At 29.5% G+C, this 14,928-nt stretch overlaps 2 protein-coding genes across 2 annotated transcripts; both read left to right on the top strand.

The window, feature by feature from the left end:
• Positions 1 to 8,166: 8,166 nt before the first annotated feature.
• On the top strand, positions 8,167 to 8,876 carry LOC111010196 (SAUR-like auxin-responsive protein family). Its single transcript, XM_022283545.2, has one exon. The coding sequence runs from the start codon at positions 8,210 to 8,212 to the stop codon at positions 8,708 to 8,710; it is 501 nt and encodes a 166-aa protein (XP_022139237.1). The 5' UTR covers positions 8,167 to 8,209; the 3' UTR covers positions 8,711 to 8,876.
• Positions 8,877 to 11,357: 2,481 nt separating this feature from the next.
• LOC111009080 (Nucleotide-diphospho-sugar transferases superfamily protein) lies at positions 11,358 to 12,661 on the top strand. Its single transcript, XM_022282021.2, has one exon. The coding sequence runs from the start codon at positions 11,641 to 11,643 to the stop codon at positions 12,604 to 12,606; it is 966 nt and encodes a 321-aa protein (XP_022137713.1). The 5' UTR covers positions 11,358 to 11,640; the 3' UTR covers positions 12,607 to 12,661.
• The last annotated feature ends 2,267 nt before the right edge of the window (positions 12,662 to 14,928 follow it).

Here is a 14,928-nt window from a genome sequence, read left to right as displayed (position 1 = left end):
CTAATATCTTTTTTTTTTTCTGTTTATTTTTGCTTCTAAACAATTTTTTGATATTTCGGTTGAATTTCAAAAATATAAAATGAAAATTTTTCATAACTACTCCGTTTAGTTTTTAAAATTTTCAAAATTATATTTGAAAAGATACCAGATTCTTGCGGATCTCAATATTGTTCCGTATTAAATAACATCTATTTTTTTTTCGAAAGTTCAAATCCTCGTATATATACCCCATATATATTGTACTAAAAATCATATTAATATATCACAAATATAGTGGTGGAAATTTTACTAAATATATCAAAACTAACAGATATTTTGGGAATTTCGCTTCTAAATTAAGCAAAAAGATGGAGAGTGGAAGAGTTAGAAAATTAGGGTTTCCTTGTATTAGACCCTAGGCATCTTCTTTGCAGGGGAGCCAGAGTAACAACGAATCACGTGCTCAGCATCATCTTAACTAGAAGCACGTGACTGACGACCGCTTTTTTTAAATAAGATTTCTTGGAGAAAAAACTTTGTTTTGGCATCACTGTCAATGAATACTTCTAGAACTGAGCATTCACAAACAAATTGCAATATTTATCAAGTGAGTATTCACTAATATTATTTAAATTTTAATGCACCATTCTCTTAATGTTACATTTTTAACATTAATTTTTGGTTCCTCGCAAAGTAAAAATTTAATTTCATAACTTATGTTTTTACCCGTTGAGCTAATATTCAAGTTTTTTAATATTAGATGTCAAATTATTTTGATTTATAAATTTTTAAAGTATTCTATTTTAGTTATGAACCCGTAATTATATTGGTGCTATATATTAATTACCGCTGAGCTATGTTCGTTTTGGCATTTTCTTTTCATTTCTATCTATATTGACCAGTGTCTCAAGTCATATTTAATATAAAACTTAGGTTTCTATTAGATAAGTAATGATAATGAAAATTTTATGGTAAGCTCTAACAATTTGTAAGGGAGTTATGTCAAAAAATAAAATAAAACAATGTAATTGTGGGGTTCGGATTAGGCAGAATCTGACATTTGAAGATTTAGACACCAATCTAAAATAGCTACAATAGGGACAATAGTTCAAAATTAATTTAGTGCTGTGAGTATATAAATTGTACTTTGATATAACATACGAGAGTCGAAATTCAAACTTCTAACATTTTGATTGATGATATATGTATGAACTATGTTTTTTCAGTACATAATTATCAATCTTGGGAATTCGAACCTCCTCAACCAATTTGAACTATATTTCATATATAAACTAAGTTAAAATATGACATTTATGATTGAGAAAACAAATTACAGTTCCTTTTAATTAATAAATATATATATTTAATATATAGAGGTGGGAAGCAAACTCACAACTTTTTAATCAGACATATATAAATTAAACGTAATTATGTTTTTCAAAGAATTACTTATTCCACCCATTAATTTTATCACCGTCCACTGCCGGTCGTGTCTCTCTCCTCCTCACTTGATACCGACTGATGATGATGACACATGCGTGGTATTCTAATGTTTAATTCGGTCACTAAATAAGAGACTTCTTTATTTAAATAAATATTAAAGGGAAGAAATTAGTAAAAGGTCAATGATCTTTAAGAAATTGTATCATTTCATAATATATTAGTTTTTTTTCTATTTAAGAAATAGACCCACGTGGCACAAATCTATAAGGCGAGAGTGAAAAATTGGAAAATCTTCTGGTACTAATAGTAGGTTATCCTTCAACTAAGATATAAACGAAATAATGGATCACACCAAAAATACATATATTTACCAGTTACATTGTTGAATATTAATGGATGAATATCAATGGAAGGAGTACCTTTTATATATTGGTAATGAAAATTTTCACAAAATAGACTATTTTTTTTAAATTTATTTATTCTTTTTATACAACAAATTAGAATATAGAGCCTCTGATCTCAAGACTAAGTACTAATTATCGTTGAGCTTTTACTCATATTAGCAAAAAATAGACTAATTGAATATCTTGCTTGACAATTAATGTAGGATAATTAGGTAGGCATAATTTAACTTGTCCAACAAAACAAGGTAGCATGAGCATATCGAGCTTAATAATACAAGAGAGCCCATATCGATACATGTCTAAGCATGGTGGAAGACTCGTCTCATCTTGAGATTATTCACCTTCAGCCAATAAACGATGAATGCACGTGTGTCCTTAGGTCATTCTAATCTAATTCAAGCAAAATTGATCTGTTTAAGTAGGATCAGGGAGCAATATCCTTGATAAAATTTTTAAATCAAGTAAATTTTATTAAATTTGATTTAGAAAAACAAGAAAAAAGATATGTCAATCAATCAAGTAAAATAAATAGATTATAGTCCCTCAACTATTTCAAGATTGCAGTTGAATCTGGATATCTTCTTGCAGTTCGCTTCTTCAGTGGCACAATTGACACTTTAAATGCTGAAAACAACTCGATCACAAATATATTCTTGACATTTTCAACTTGTTTATGTTGAACATCGTTGCAAATTCGTTAGTAAAAAATCAAGTCAGTCGCTCAAGATCTACTTTAATTTGATCTTCCGCTGATATATTTTACTTTGAGTTCTTTACTTTGTTGAAGGCGCTCTTCTCTTTTTTCTTTTTTTTTTAGTATAACATCTAGAGGCAGGAAATCGAATTCACAACCTCTTAGTTGGAAATGCATATTAAGTTTTACGATTTTTTTTTAAGCCTAAAAAAATTTTTTATAGACGTACCAAAATTCCAACTCTTGAATTTACTTTTTTTTTATTTTAAATAATCTCTTGAATTTACTTTGTTAAGTATATAATTAGGTTGCTTAATATACAAAAAGAATGTGGATTGATGATGGGCAATGAGTGGTGTAATGATTTTAGGTGTTTGAGGGTATAAATTAATTGGGATGGAATCGCATTAATGGGTCTCTTGATTCCTTCAGTGAGGTGCGGATCACGTTGCTGCCCCTTATTCTTTAGGTCAAAGTCAAAGCTGCCCGTTTTTTCTCTTTATAATATTCATCCGCAACCAATAAATTCATGATTCATGTCAGCATATTGTGATTTCAAAAAAGCTTGTTACCATTTAAATGTGTACATTCAAACTTGTGACGAAGTTAATAATTAAAATTTAGTTTAAACACTATTTTATTTTTGTCTTCTATTTTAGACTTGGTTAATTTTATATTTCAATTTTGTTCATTTTGTCTCCCTCTATTGTTTTCTCATTTTGTTCGATTATAATTTTAATACGATACTTCATTTTCTAAATTTATTGAATTGTAGCCATAAATTGTATCAAAAATTTCTATGGATATAAAATTTTGAAAATATGATCAAATATTGGTCACTTTTTTAAAGTACAATGATTCAAATAAATGTTTTGAGAGTACATATACTAAAATTACTATTTTATTTCCTGTATTTTGTCATTTTTATTCTAAATATTATTTTAATTTTAATTGTTGTATGAGTCCACTCCATTAATCCAACATGTCTCATGGCTCCTTCTATAATAATGTCGATGATTTTGATTTCTAAAACTTTTCGTCAATATTTGAAACGTAAACAAATATTAAACTTTAGTTGACATCATATAATTGTTCTTTAAAATTGTCAACCTAACATATTAACATATTAAGACACCTATCTCCAACCGGCCAAAAGACAGTGAATTTGGATCTCTCATCTCCAAATGCGTTAGAAAAAAAAAAAAGAAAAAAGTTCTTTAAAATTAGGTGGGGCTACAAAAATTTAAAATTAAATTATTATACTATGAATATTTTGTATTTTGATCAAGTGTACTTTAAAGATGGCATAGGCACCGTTCAACAACAACAGTTCCATTTATAAACTTTAAAAATACAATTTACGAAGTAAAAAAAAACAATAATTACAATTTACATAACACTAAATATATACCACATTGGTAAAATGATAATTTAGTCAAGTGCAAAATATTGAAATAATTTCGATATATATTTTTTTTAAATACACGGTTATGTTTATTTTTAATAATTTTTATATATTGATCTATAAAGTTTTAAATTATAGATTTTAGTTTTAACTCTTAAACCCACTTTTTACAACTTCACTTTTAATACTCTAAACTTTAAACTCCACATTTTAGTTGATACGGTTAAAATGAATTAAATATTAGAGATTGTTTATAAATAAAGTTACACCACATTTTCAATGATTTAGAACAAATTTTTGTTTAGTGTAAACTAAACTTAAAAATTTTAAAACAGTTAAAAAAAACTAAAAATACAAGTTGTAAAATTTAGATGACTTTTGAAATTCAAAATAAAATTTAAATGTAAGAGATAAAAACTCATGGGGCAAATATCATATTTATTGATAGATTTAAATTTCATTTTTATCACTAAACTTTCCATATCTAAATCTTATAACTAACTTTTAAAAAAAATAACTATTTTTAAGTCCCTGGAATTTTAAACTATCATACTTTAATTTACGAATTAAAAAAACAATAGTGATAAAAAAATGATTAAAATTCATATTTTTAAAATTTAAATGAATAGTTGGAATTTGAAAATATAAATTTTGAAAATAAGAGAGAAAAACTTGTGAGGGCAAATATCTAGATTTGAATTTCATTTAACTTTCAAAATGTCTCTCCAAGTATATACTCTTAAAAATAACTATTTTTATTTCCTGAATTTTTCAAATTATATATTTCAGCCTATAAATTAAAAAAACAACAATTTTAATGCTAATTACTATTATTCTACCATATAGATTCACTCATCCAATTCATGCCTCATCTTAACCAAGGTGACTCCAATTTAAACTCATACCAAAACATTAATACACATATTCAAACCACAATATCCATAATTAACAAAAAAAAAAATGATTCAAAGATAAAATAGTTATTTCACAAAAGTTTATATACTTATATACATTTTAAAAATTCATGCATCAAAATCATATTAAAACATTAATATTGAGCAATGATATTATTTTTGACAACTTTCAAATCTAAAAAATCCAAAAAAAAAAAAGTTACAGTACTATAAAAATACCTACTCTTTATTTACACGAATTGTTTACCTTTATAAATAATTTCTTAATATTGATAAATTACATATTATTTTAATATAACACTAACACGATAAGCAATGAATGAAAATAGTATACATTTTACTCTATAAAGTACGTGTTTTAAATTAAGGAAAAAATATATATTATAGTACTACAAAAGTACCCGCTCTTTATTTACACAATTTGTTTATCTTTACAAATTCAACATTAATAAATTACACGTTATTTTAATATACACTGTGAACGGGGGAGATTTGAGACGGAGGCATTGGAAATTGTAAATCAATAAAGCAAATTAAATTTATTAGGAGAACAAAAAAAAAGAGAGGATTTCACATGGGGTTCCATAGAAATCAGAGCCAAAGGAGTTAGGGCAGTTAAAATATTAGAATAATGATAGTACAATCGAACGGTACGAGGCTCCTTTGCCTTTGACTCTCTGTTTCGGAAACCACTACGCCCTTGCTTAGAAATAGAATCTTTGTGAAAATTATATATAATTTTTTTTTCTGAATTCGTGTGTCCCGACCAGCTTGCATACACCTCGACTAATCACGGATCAACCGTCTGATCCTACTACATTTGGTTGACAAGGTATCTCGTAGGATATTAAATCCTAGGTAGGTGGTCACATGATTTGAACTTATTTCCTTTAAGTCCTTTATTATTTACAAAGGTGAAAATTATATTTTAAAGTTTCTCTTTTCCATTTACTTTTTACCTTTTTAATTAATTTAACTTTCAGTTAAAGTCTTTTTTGCTCTAATTTATTTTGTTTCATGTATTTTTAAAACGTTAGTTTGGCTTTTGAACTTTAAACATTATTTTAATTACTATACTTTTAAAATATTTGTTTTGGTTTTGTACTTTAATAAAATTACCATTTTGCTCCTTAATTTTATTTTTAATTTCAATTTTTCTATCGCAATTTCAATATGACGCTACACTTTATTTATTTATTAAAAATGTAACCATGACTTTATATTAAGTAGTTTATACTATGTTTAGAATTTGTATAAAAGGATTGAAAATATGGACCAAACGAACATATGGAAAGTACATAAACTAGAATGAAACAAAGTTAAAAGTACGATAGACCAAAATAAAAACTTCTTAATGATTCCTAAAATTAAAAACGTTTTAAAATATTGATCTATAAATCATACTTTAAAACTTTCACGTAAGCAACCCATGGATATTATTTTATGTTTCTTCATTTGAAAATTTCAAATTTCCTTTCCACGATTTTCGTTCTCTTTTTTCTTTCCATGAACTTATGTATTTATTGAATATAAGATCGGCATATGGATAAAAGTTGATTTTTCTTAAATTACTATTCAAATATTGGAGAAAATTTCAGTGATAATCGAGATGGAAATTTGGACATTTGATATGTAAGAAAAACTAGTGGCATTTGAACTCTTCATGTTTGTTAGAAGTTTATTGTTGCTTCAACAATTAAACTTGAGTTAACAACAATTTTATTTATATTTATATTTTTATTTCTGAAAATATACCGTTAAGAAGTGTTTTCCTTTTTTTTTTATTTGTTTTGTCTGTCTCTATTTTATACTCCAACATATAAGAAGTTGATTAACACATCATTAAGTAATTAAAAGGCATATTTATATTTATATTTACTATTTTTAATAACATAAAAATATAGATGCAGTGCCAACAACTAGATATATTATATTATAGAATAACGAAAAAAAATGTGAACAATAAATTGTTTGTTTATTTATTTTGTCTGTATAAGATGGAAATTGACTTATGTAAAATAAAAATTATAAAATTTCATATACATAATAAATTAGGATTGATTTGAGATTAATATAATAAAACGTTACAGGTGTACGGTCAATATAAAATGGCCGCTGGCCCTTAAGCAACGGCCGATGAGCTTCGACTTTCGGGTCGTTATTAATAAGATATTAATTATTTAAATATGCTAATTGCTAACCCCACATGGGTTATCTTTACCGAAAATAGGAGCCGAGAGAGAGATTAATGCCATAACTGTCAAAAGCGCCACATTTCAGTCCAATTTTTTAAGCCTTGGGTTACGCACCCCAAACAATAATAAACCTTATCAACTTTTTCTTTCTTTCTTTAACTATACTAATATGTACTACCTAAAATTTAAATATATATATATATATATATATATATATATAAAAAAACAACATAGTTCAACTCATCTTGTTATTTTTCTACAGGTCGGAATTATTCCTATACTTGTTGTACTAAAAATAATATACTTTTATAGAGAGAATTAAAAAATAGCACAAAATGTATTTTTATATAAAATATTAGTTTTAAAATTTTTAAAATGACATAAATTATGAAATTATATAAATATGAAATATCTATGAGTGTTCGGGTAGGTAGTCATTATGAAGTTCGGATTCATTATTTTGAGATTACATTATAAGTATGAGGCGAGACTATTATCTACTAACCTATATGCTAATGCTTGTAAGGTGAGGTGAGATTTCTAATTTATTAAATATGTTATTAATTTCTTAACTAGTCTAATTATGCTTATGTTGGTGGGTTAACAATATATAAAGAATTTTACATACTCAGCAAATACTCCATTAGTCTAAAATAAATGAAATATTAGGGTCAGATAATAAAGCAATACAATATATCTATTGATTATGTGGCTAAATAATATATAAAATTTATTATATGTAATCAAAATTTTAGATTATTTGTTTTCAAATTTTGGCATCAGATAAGATGTAACTAGATCGGATTAGATGTTGGACAAAATTTAAAAAGTAGAAGATAACATTGTTTTAGAAAAAAAACCATATATAAGAATGAAACTAGAATAAAGATATATAAAAGTTTCCAAAACAAAAACAGAAAAAAAAAAGTTATAAGATAAAAGTTTTGGGATAATAATGGACATAATGAATTATCATTAATATTTGAAATATAATTATAGACGATTATGGTAATCTTAACAGAAAACACGGAAAAATTACTCAATTAATTAAAAATTTAACGTTTTTTCAAATCCGAATCCCAAATTGGCTATAAAGCCAGCGCGTCCAGAACAGAACCAAAAACCTCTTCATCTTTCATCTCACTTTCTCTCCAGAGGGAAAAAAAAAGATCGCCATGGATTCAAAAAAGTCCAACAAAATCAGAGAAATCGTTAGGCTTCAACAGATCATCAAGAAATGGCGAAAAATGGCAAACTCCTCGAAATCGGCAAGCAAAATCTCCGGCACGGCTCCGGCCTCCGCCTCCGCCGGGAAGAGCATGAAGTTTCTGAAACGAACGGTCTCCGCCGGGCGGGAGGGATCCGGCGCCGCCGTGCCGAAAGGCTATTTGGCGGTGAGCGTCGGCGAGGAGCAGAAGCGATTCGTGATTCCGACTCAGTATTTAGGGCATCCGGCGTTTGAGATTCTGCTGCGGGAGGCGGAGGAGGAGTTCGGATTTCAGCAGACGGGCGTATTGAGGCTGCCGTGTGAGGTTTCGATTTTCGAGAATGTTCTGAAAGTTGTGGAGAAGAAGAATGGCGATTTGTTTGGCGGAGACGATTTTTTGAGCTATTGTTCGTTGGAAAGCCTGCAGCTTACGCCGTCGCACCGCCCGCAGAGCCCAATGTGCAGATGATAGATAGAATTTAGGGAAAAAAAAAAAAGAAAAGAAAAGAAAAGAAATCTCTTTCTTTTTCTCTACTTGAATTCCTCCTTTGTTTTTTTTTTTTTGGATGAGGCAAATCAAATCAGCAAATGTATGAAGAAAGAGGAAATATATGAATAATTTTTGGGAATTTGTAGCTTTTAGTTTTCAACTTTGGATCTGCTCTGCTCTATCTTTCTCCGATTTACTTCTTTTTGGTTGAAAAAAATTGGGGATTTCATGTTTAGCATATTAATTTCTGATTTGGAAGTGATTTGGTTGTATAAATTAATAATGTCTGATCTTTCTTTTTTCCTTGTTGTTATTATTATTTTTGATATTTTGATCTCTAAACCTGAATTTTCGTGCAAGTGTTTGTATAGAGATTTGTTTTGATTTACGTTGTTAATTGTTGATATTGTGTATTTTACCTATCCATGTATAAATTATTATTCTTAATAGAGGTGCACTCAATTAGCTTTATTGATCTCTAACAAAAAGCATATTAAAAATAAGATAATCTTATTTTTCTTCCTTTTTTTATTCAAATTAATATTATTGTGTCTGTCAATGATACAAAAGAGGGAAATAGATGGTAACAAGTCAATGTATAAATATTGAGATTGACAGAATATATGTAAATTTAATATCTTGAACCAAAATAAGGAAGAAAGTTTGAGCTAATTAGGAGTTGAGTTGTATGTTCAAATAAGATTTGTCAAGATAGAGTTGTAAATAATAATGGACGTTTTTTTTAAGACAATTGACTTAATTTGTAGTTTTTTAAAAATTGCCTAAATTTTGAAAAATAAAAATAAAAATTTTCAAGAATACACCAACGATATTTTATTTTTCCAAATGCACTAGAAAATAAATACGAAATTAAAAATCACTTGGAGATTTTGGAATTAAAATCTATTATTCTTATTTCTTTTTCTAAAATCACTCCAACACACCCTTAATTGAAAATAGATAGAGATACGCTAAAAAATGCTTCATTTTATATTTTTAAAAAGGTTCCTTCAAACTAAATATACCTCTCTTGAAAAAAAAACAGTGATTTTTATATATTTAATGTTTGAATTGTAATACTCAAAAAACTCTCTAAAAATCTGTGTTATTAATTCTTGATAGATAAATTTATAGAGGATATGACTTTTTTTACTTTTTTTTTTTTTTTTTACTTTGGTCATAGCTCAATATAAATAGGATAGGTAGCTTCATGGATCGAAAATTTGAATTCCCATAATGAATAAAAAATATTAAATCTCTTTTTCCCAGAGTTTATTAAAAAAAAACAATGCATCTGACTTAAAAGAAAAATCAAATAAGATTTTCTGTTAATCTTTACTTAAAATATTATTAATTTGAATTTTATTTTAACAAATCTAAGTGCCACCGGTATATTTTCTAAATTAAAAATTTTAAATCTTAATATAATAAAACAAAAAATAATTTTTCCAATAGTCAACGGTCAAAGGGAATTGGTTTCCGTTTCGATGCCCGAATAGAAAATTTTGCATTCATCGTTAAAAATGGAAATCACGTACAAAGTCCAATGCATTTTGAACTTCTAATCAGCACAGCCATTTATAAGAGCTTCAGCTGTAAGTAATCAGTAATCAGAAACAGTTGGTTAGCGTAAGTAGAGATTTAAAGTGCATAATTTTTAATTAATCACTTGGCACTGTCAAAAAATAATAATAAATAAATAAATAAAATAATCACTTCACATGCATTCTCTTTTAACTTCGGTTATGGCATTTTGACCAACTTGGACTGTCCATAGCGAGAAAAACCATGTCTCTTTTGCATTACATTGGTTTATTTTTTATGTCAAACTAAATTAATAACATTGGTTTTTTTAGAGTTTAATTTGTGAAATTGAATCTAGCATTACATGTACTTTTCAACTCGAAGAAAACGTGGCTTTAGGCTACTAGAAAATTCTTGAATGTAGCCAACTTTGATAACTTTGCACCATGTGGGGAAGATCGAAAAATCTTCCGTTTACTTTTAAGTTGATAAAAATTATAATTTTCCACAGATATTTAAGTTTTCAATTCCTTCGATCACAACTTCCATCTATGTCATTTTTACATTGTCGGTTTTCTACAAAATTTGTAGCTAAGTGTCAAAATTGAACTATAAGAACCTCTGATTAACTATCCGCACACCCTAACTCAACTAAAGAATTTTTTCCCCTCAAACTCTACCTCATTGTTCCATCTTCCTAAGCTTTCAACAATGAGGTGTATCACATGGTCAATATCTCTAAATATTCAATAATGTTGAACAATTTAAATTATATATTTTTTTTCCTGAGTTATATATAAATTTGAATATTCTTACTCCTTTGTGTAATATTAAAAAGAAAAATAAGCATAATACAAACTATAATAAAAAATTATAAGCATATTATATTCATTTCAAAAGATAATTTTGAGAATTACGATTGGGTTAGAAGAAAATTGATATTAGCGACAAACAAATTCTTTTTATTGAATTCAATTTTAATATGTCAAATGTAATTATAAAAAGAGTTATATATTGCGGACGTAAATTACAAGCCAAACTAAAAAAGTGTCATTATAATCCTATAAATTATAATAAGTTAAGTTCACATACCAAGATATGTTCTAATTAAATTTCTCTGTTCCCACTGTTGCTGTTCACGTTCTTCCCATTTTCTTAATGAACCATAAAACAGCAAATTCACACATCAGCTCAGCTCCTCACGATGTCGTTTAGTGAAAAAAGCTAACTGAAAAAAAAAGAGAAGAAGAAAAAGGGAAAAGGTATTTAAAAAAAAGAAAAAAAACTGAAGTGCGAATGTGATAATATTTTTGGAACAATATTTTATGATATTTTTCATATTTCTGCATCTCGCTCCCATGTGAAGCAGAAGTAAGAAACTGGAGATGAAATTCAAGTCACCGACGATCTTCTTCTTCCTTCTCTCTTTTTCCGCCGCCGTGTCCTCAACCGCCGACCGGTGCGCCGCCGAATTCCGGCCGGACCGACGGAATTTAAGATCCGATCAAATCACGGTCCTCATCAACGGCTATTACGAGTCCCGCATCCCCCTCCTCCAATCAATAGCCTCCACGTACGCCGCATCCCCATTCGTACGCGCCGTGCTCGTTCTTTGGGGAAATCCCTCAACCCCAAGAGAAACCCTGACTCAATTGGCTCGAAACCTCACCGCCGGACCAATTTCCCTAATTCGCCAATCTTCAAACAGTCTCAACGCTCGATTTCTCCCCCGCAGGTCCATCGAAACCGGCGCCGTTTTGATCTGCGACGACGATGTCGAAATCGACACGAAATCGCTCGAATTCGCGTTCAGAATTTGGGGGAGAAACCCCGAACGACTTGTCGGCTTCTTCGTCCGGTCGCACGATATAGACCTCTCGAAGAGGGAATGGATCTACACCGTTCATCCAGACAAGTACTCGATCGTGCTCACCAAGCTCATGATCCTGAAAACAGAGTATCTGTTCGAGTACAGCTGCGGCGGCGGAGAGGCGATGGCCGACATGAGGAGAGTTGTCGATCGGGCGCGTAATTGCGAGGATATCTTGATGAATTTCGTGGTGGCCGACATGTCGAACGCCGGGCCTATACTGGTTGCGGCGCAGAGGATCAGGGATTGGGGGGATCCACGGAATGATGATGGCCACGAACGGCTGGGATTGACTGAGGTGGGGCTGAGTAATAGGAAAGGGCAGCATAGGAAGAGAAGGGGACGGTGCATAACGGAGTTTCATAGACTGTTGGGGAGGATGCCGTTACGGTATAGTTACGGAAAGTTCGTTAATTCAGTTGGCGAGCAAGGTCTATGTAGAAAAGGAGGGAAATTGGTCCCCTGTGATCAAAATATCTGAAAATAAATTAATTATTGTACATATATATTTAGAGTATATAACTTTTTTTTTATCACATTATACGTTACAATTATTTTTCAATGTTCAACTTTTACCTTCAAATTTGAATTTTACCAAATTGATGCTTCAATTTAACGGAAACGAAAGAGGAGAGAAATTGGGCCAAAATTCGGCAATGGAGCCCAATAAATAGCGGCAATTGCGTGCAAAACGAAAAGGAAACAATTGGAAGATGCCTACAATTATTTCTCTTCCATATATCTTTCAGCTTCTTCCACTTAAATCCAGGAAACTGGTACACATTCTCCAGCATTTCTAAGCTTTTGTTCTAGCTAGATTATGATTGATTTTTGATAACTGCGACTCCTTTATTTCTGATTACTGTAATTTTAGTTTCCTCATCTGTTATTTCTCTTAAAATCATTTTTTCACCTCAATGAATATTTAATAACCCCATTAACTTTTTATTAATAGTTCATCCATCTTTTTAACTTATCCTTTCCAAATGGTACCTCTTTTGGGTTCACAATTTTTGTTGTCGAATCTCATTTTTAGATAAGATGTTGGTTAGAATTTTTGGTTGATATTAGGTCAAAGATGAATGAACCAACATTTAACCTGAAAACTTAACTGGATTTTTCTTGTATCAGTAGACAGCGTCCACAATCTGTTTCAAATGTCTATGTCTGAATTTTCAGAAACCTCGCGTGTTCTTTTAGTATTTCCGAATTTTCTCGGTTTTCCCCTTCTGTGGCTCTACTTGTGTAAGTTTTGGTTTGTTTTTTCATTTTCCCCTAAAAATTCATCTATATTTCTATTTTGGTGGATTCAATTCTTGTCTGTAATATGACTCAGGCATTGGATTCCGATTTGATTGGATTACATTTCATAGGATTCCTATTTTTAGGTGATTTAATTGACCGTAGTTTGTGTTAGGATAATAATTTATATTCTGAAGTGATATTTAGTGAAATGACACAACTAACTGGTTTTGCTCTTTTCTCCCTTTACATTACGTGATCACGTAATTCACGTAATTTAATTTCTGATGTATTAAAGATCTTAATATATTTGTTTTTCTTGCCAGTTTTGAAATTCACGTTCTTAATGATAACTATGAACTTGGAGAGTTTTTCAAATTGATGATGCGATTGTCCGTAGTAGAGTCGATTAGTTAAGTCCTTTGTTGTGTTTTTGTTGGGTTGTTCTCACTTAAATCCAATGATGTCACAGATGCTGTAACAAAAGTTCGTAAAATAATGTATATATAAATCTATGACGATCAAATTAAGTCTCCAGGAGATAGAATCGTATTCTACTAACCACCACAAATTTTATGTTAGTTTAAGTATTCATATCGAATATGGTAGGATGGAGTTCCGTCATAAATTAAATATAGTAGTATATTTAACTCCGAATCTAACATAAATTTTTGTTTTTTATTGGCTCCATATCTGACCAGTACATCATTCTATATATGATGCAAGGAAAATTATCTTAAATGATAATATGGGGCCAGTCTTGTTCTTTCTCATTTTGTTTGTAAGTAGTTCTCATATTCAAATTTCCGCTCCTATTTCAGTTCTCAAAGAAATCATATGATTACATGGCAGTGATTACAAATCCTAGTTGATTGGAACCACCATTTTAGTATGACCCACCCCATTTTTATGAATGAAGAATCAAAAGAACCAACAAAGAAAGTTACAATGAAATTGTGTAGAAAACTCCATATGATCATCGTCGCGTGGTAGAATGAATGATTTAAAAAAAATAAATTTAAGTATAATTGATTTTTTGATACCTTAAAAATTAATTTAAAGAGATTTTAAATTTTTGTTAAAATCAAAATTTTAATTTGTCAAATATTATTGAGAGAAGTGATTTTGACAATGACAAAAGTAATTTTGGCGACTCCCAAACACACCATAAAACTCAAACTATGTCATGAGTTTCTTAGATTCCCTAATACAGACTACCACCATTTTCATGTTGTCAATGTTGTCACTACAGATCATATATTTGGGCATATAATGTTTAAATAATGGAAATTTACTAAAAAATAATATATATAATGGAAATTGACCTATGCACATTTTCAATTTGATGTAGCTCAACTGGTTAAGGTAGTGAGTTCGAAACTCTACCCTCATAAGTTGTATTAAGAAAAAAATAAAAATTGAAGTACGCGTGTTTACCTATTGGGATGGGCCTACAGTCGATTTTACAAGAATTTACCGGTCATGTTTCTAAGTGGCCGAGTGAAAAATTTACTTGGGAAAATTTTGCATAAATATAATCTCATCGGCAGAGAAGGAAATT

Source organism: Momordica charantia (genome assembly GCF_013281855.1).
Source record: "Momordica charantia cultivar OHB3-1 chromosome 11 unlocalized genomic scaffold, Mcharantia_2.0 BLBB01000011.1, whole genome shotgun sequence".
NCBI classification, from domain to species: domain Eukaryota; kingdom Viridiplantae; phylum Streptophyta; class Magnoliopsida; order Cucurbitales; family Cucurbitaceae; genus Momordica; species Momordica charantia.
Note: the sequence above shows the minus strand (reverse complement) of the source record. Positions and strands in the feature narration are given on the sequence as shown.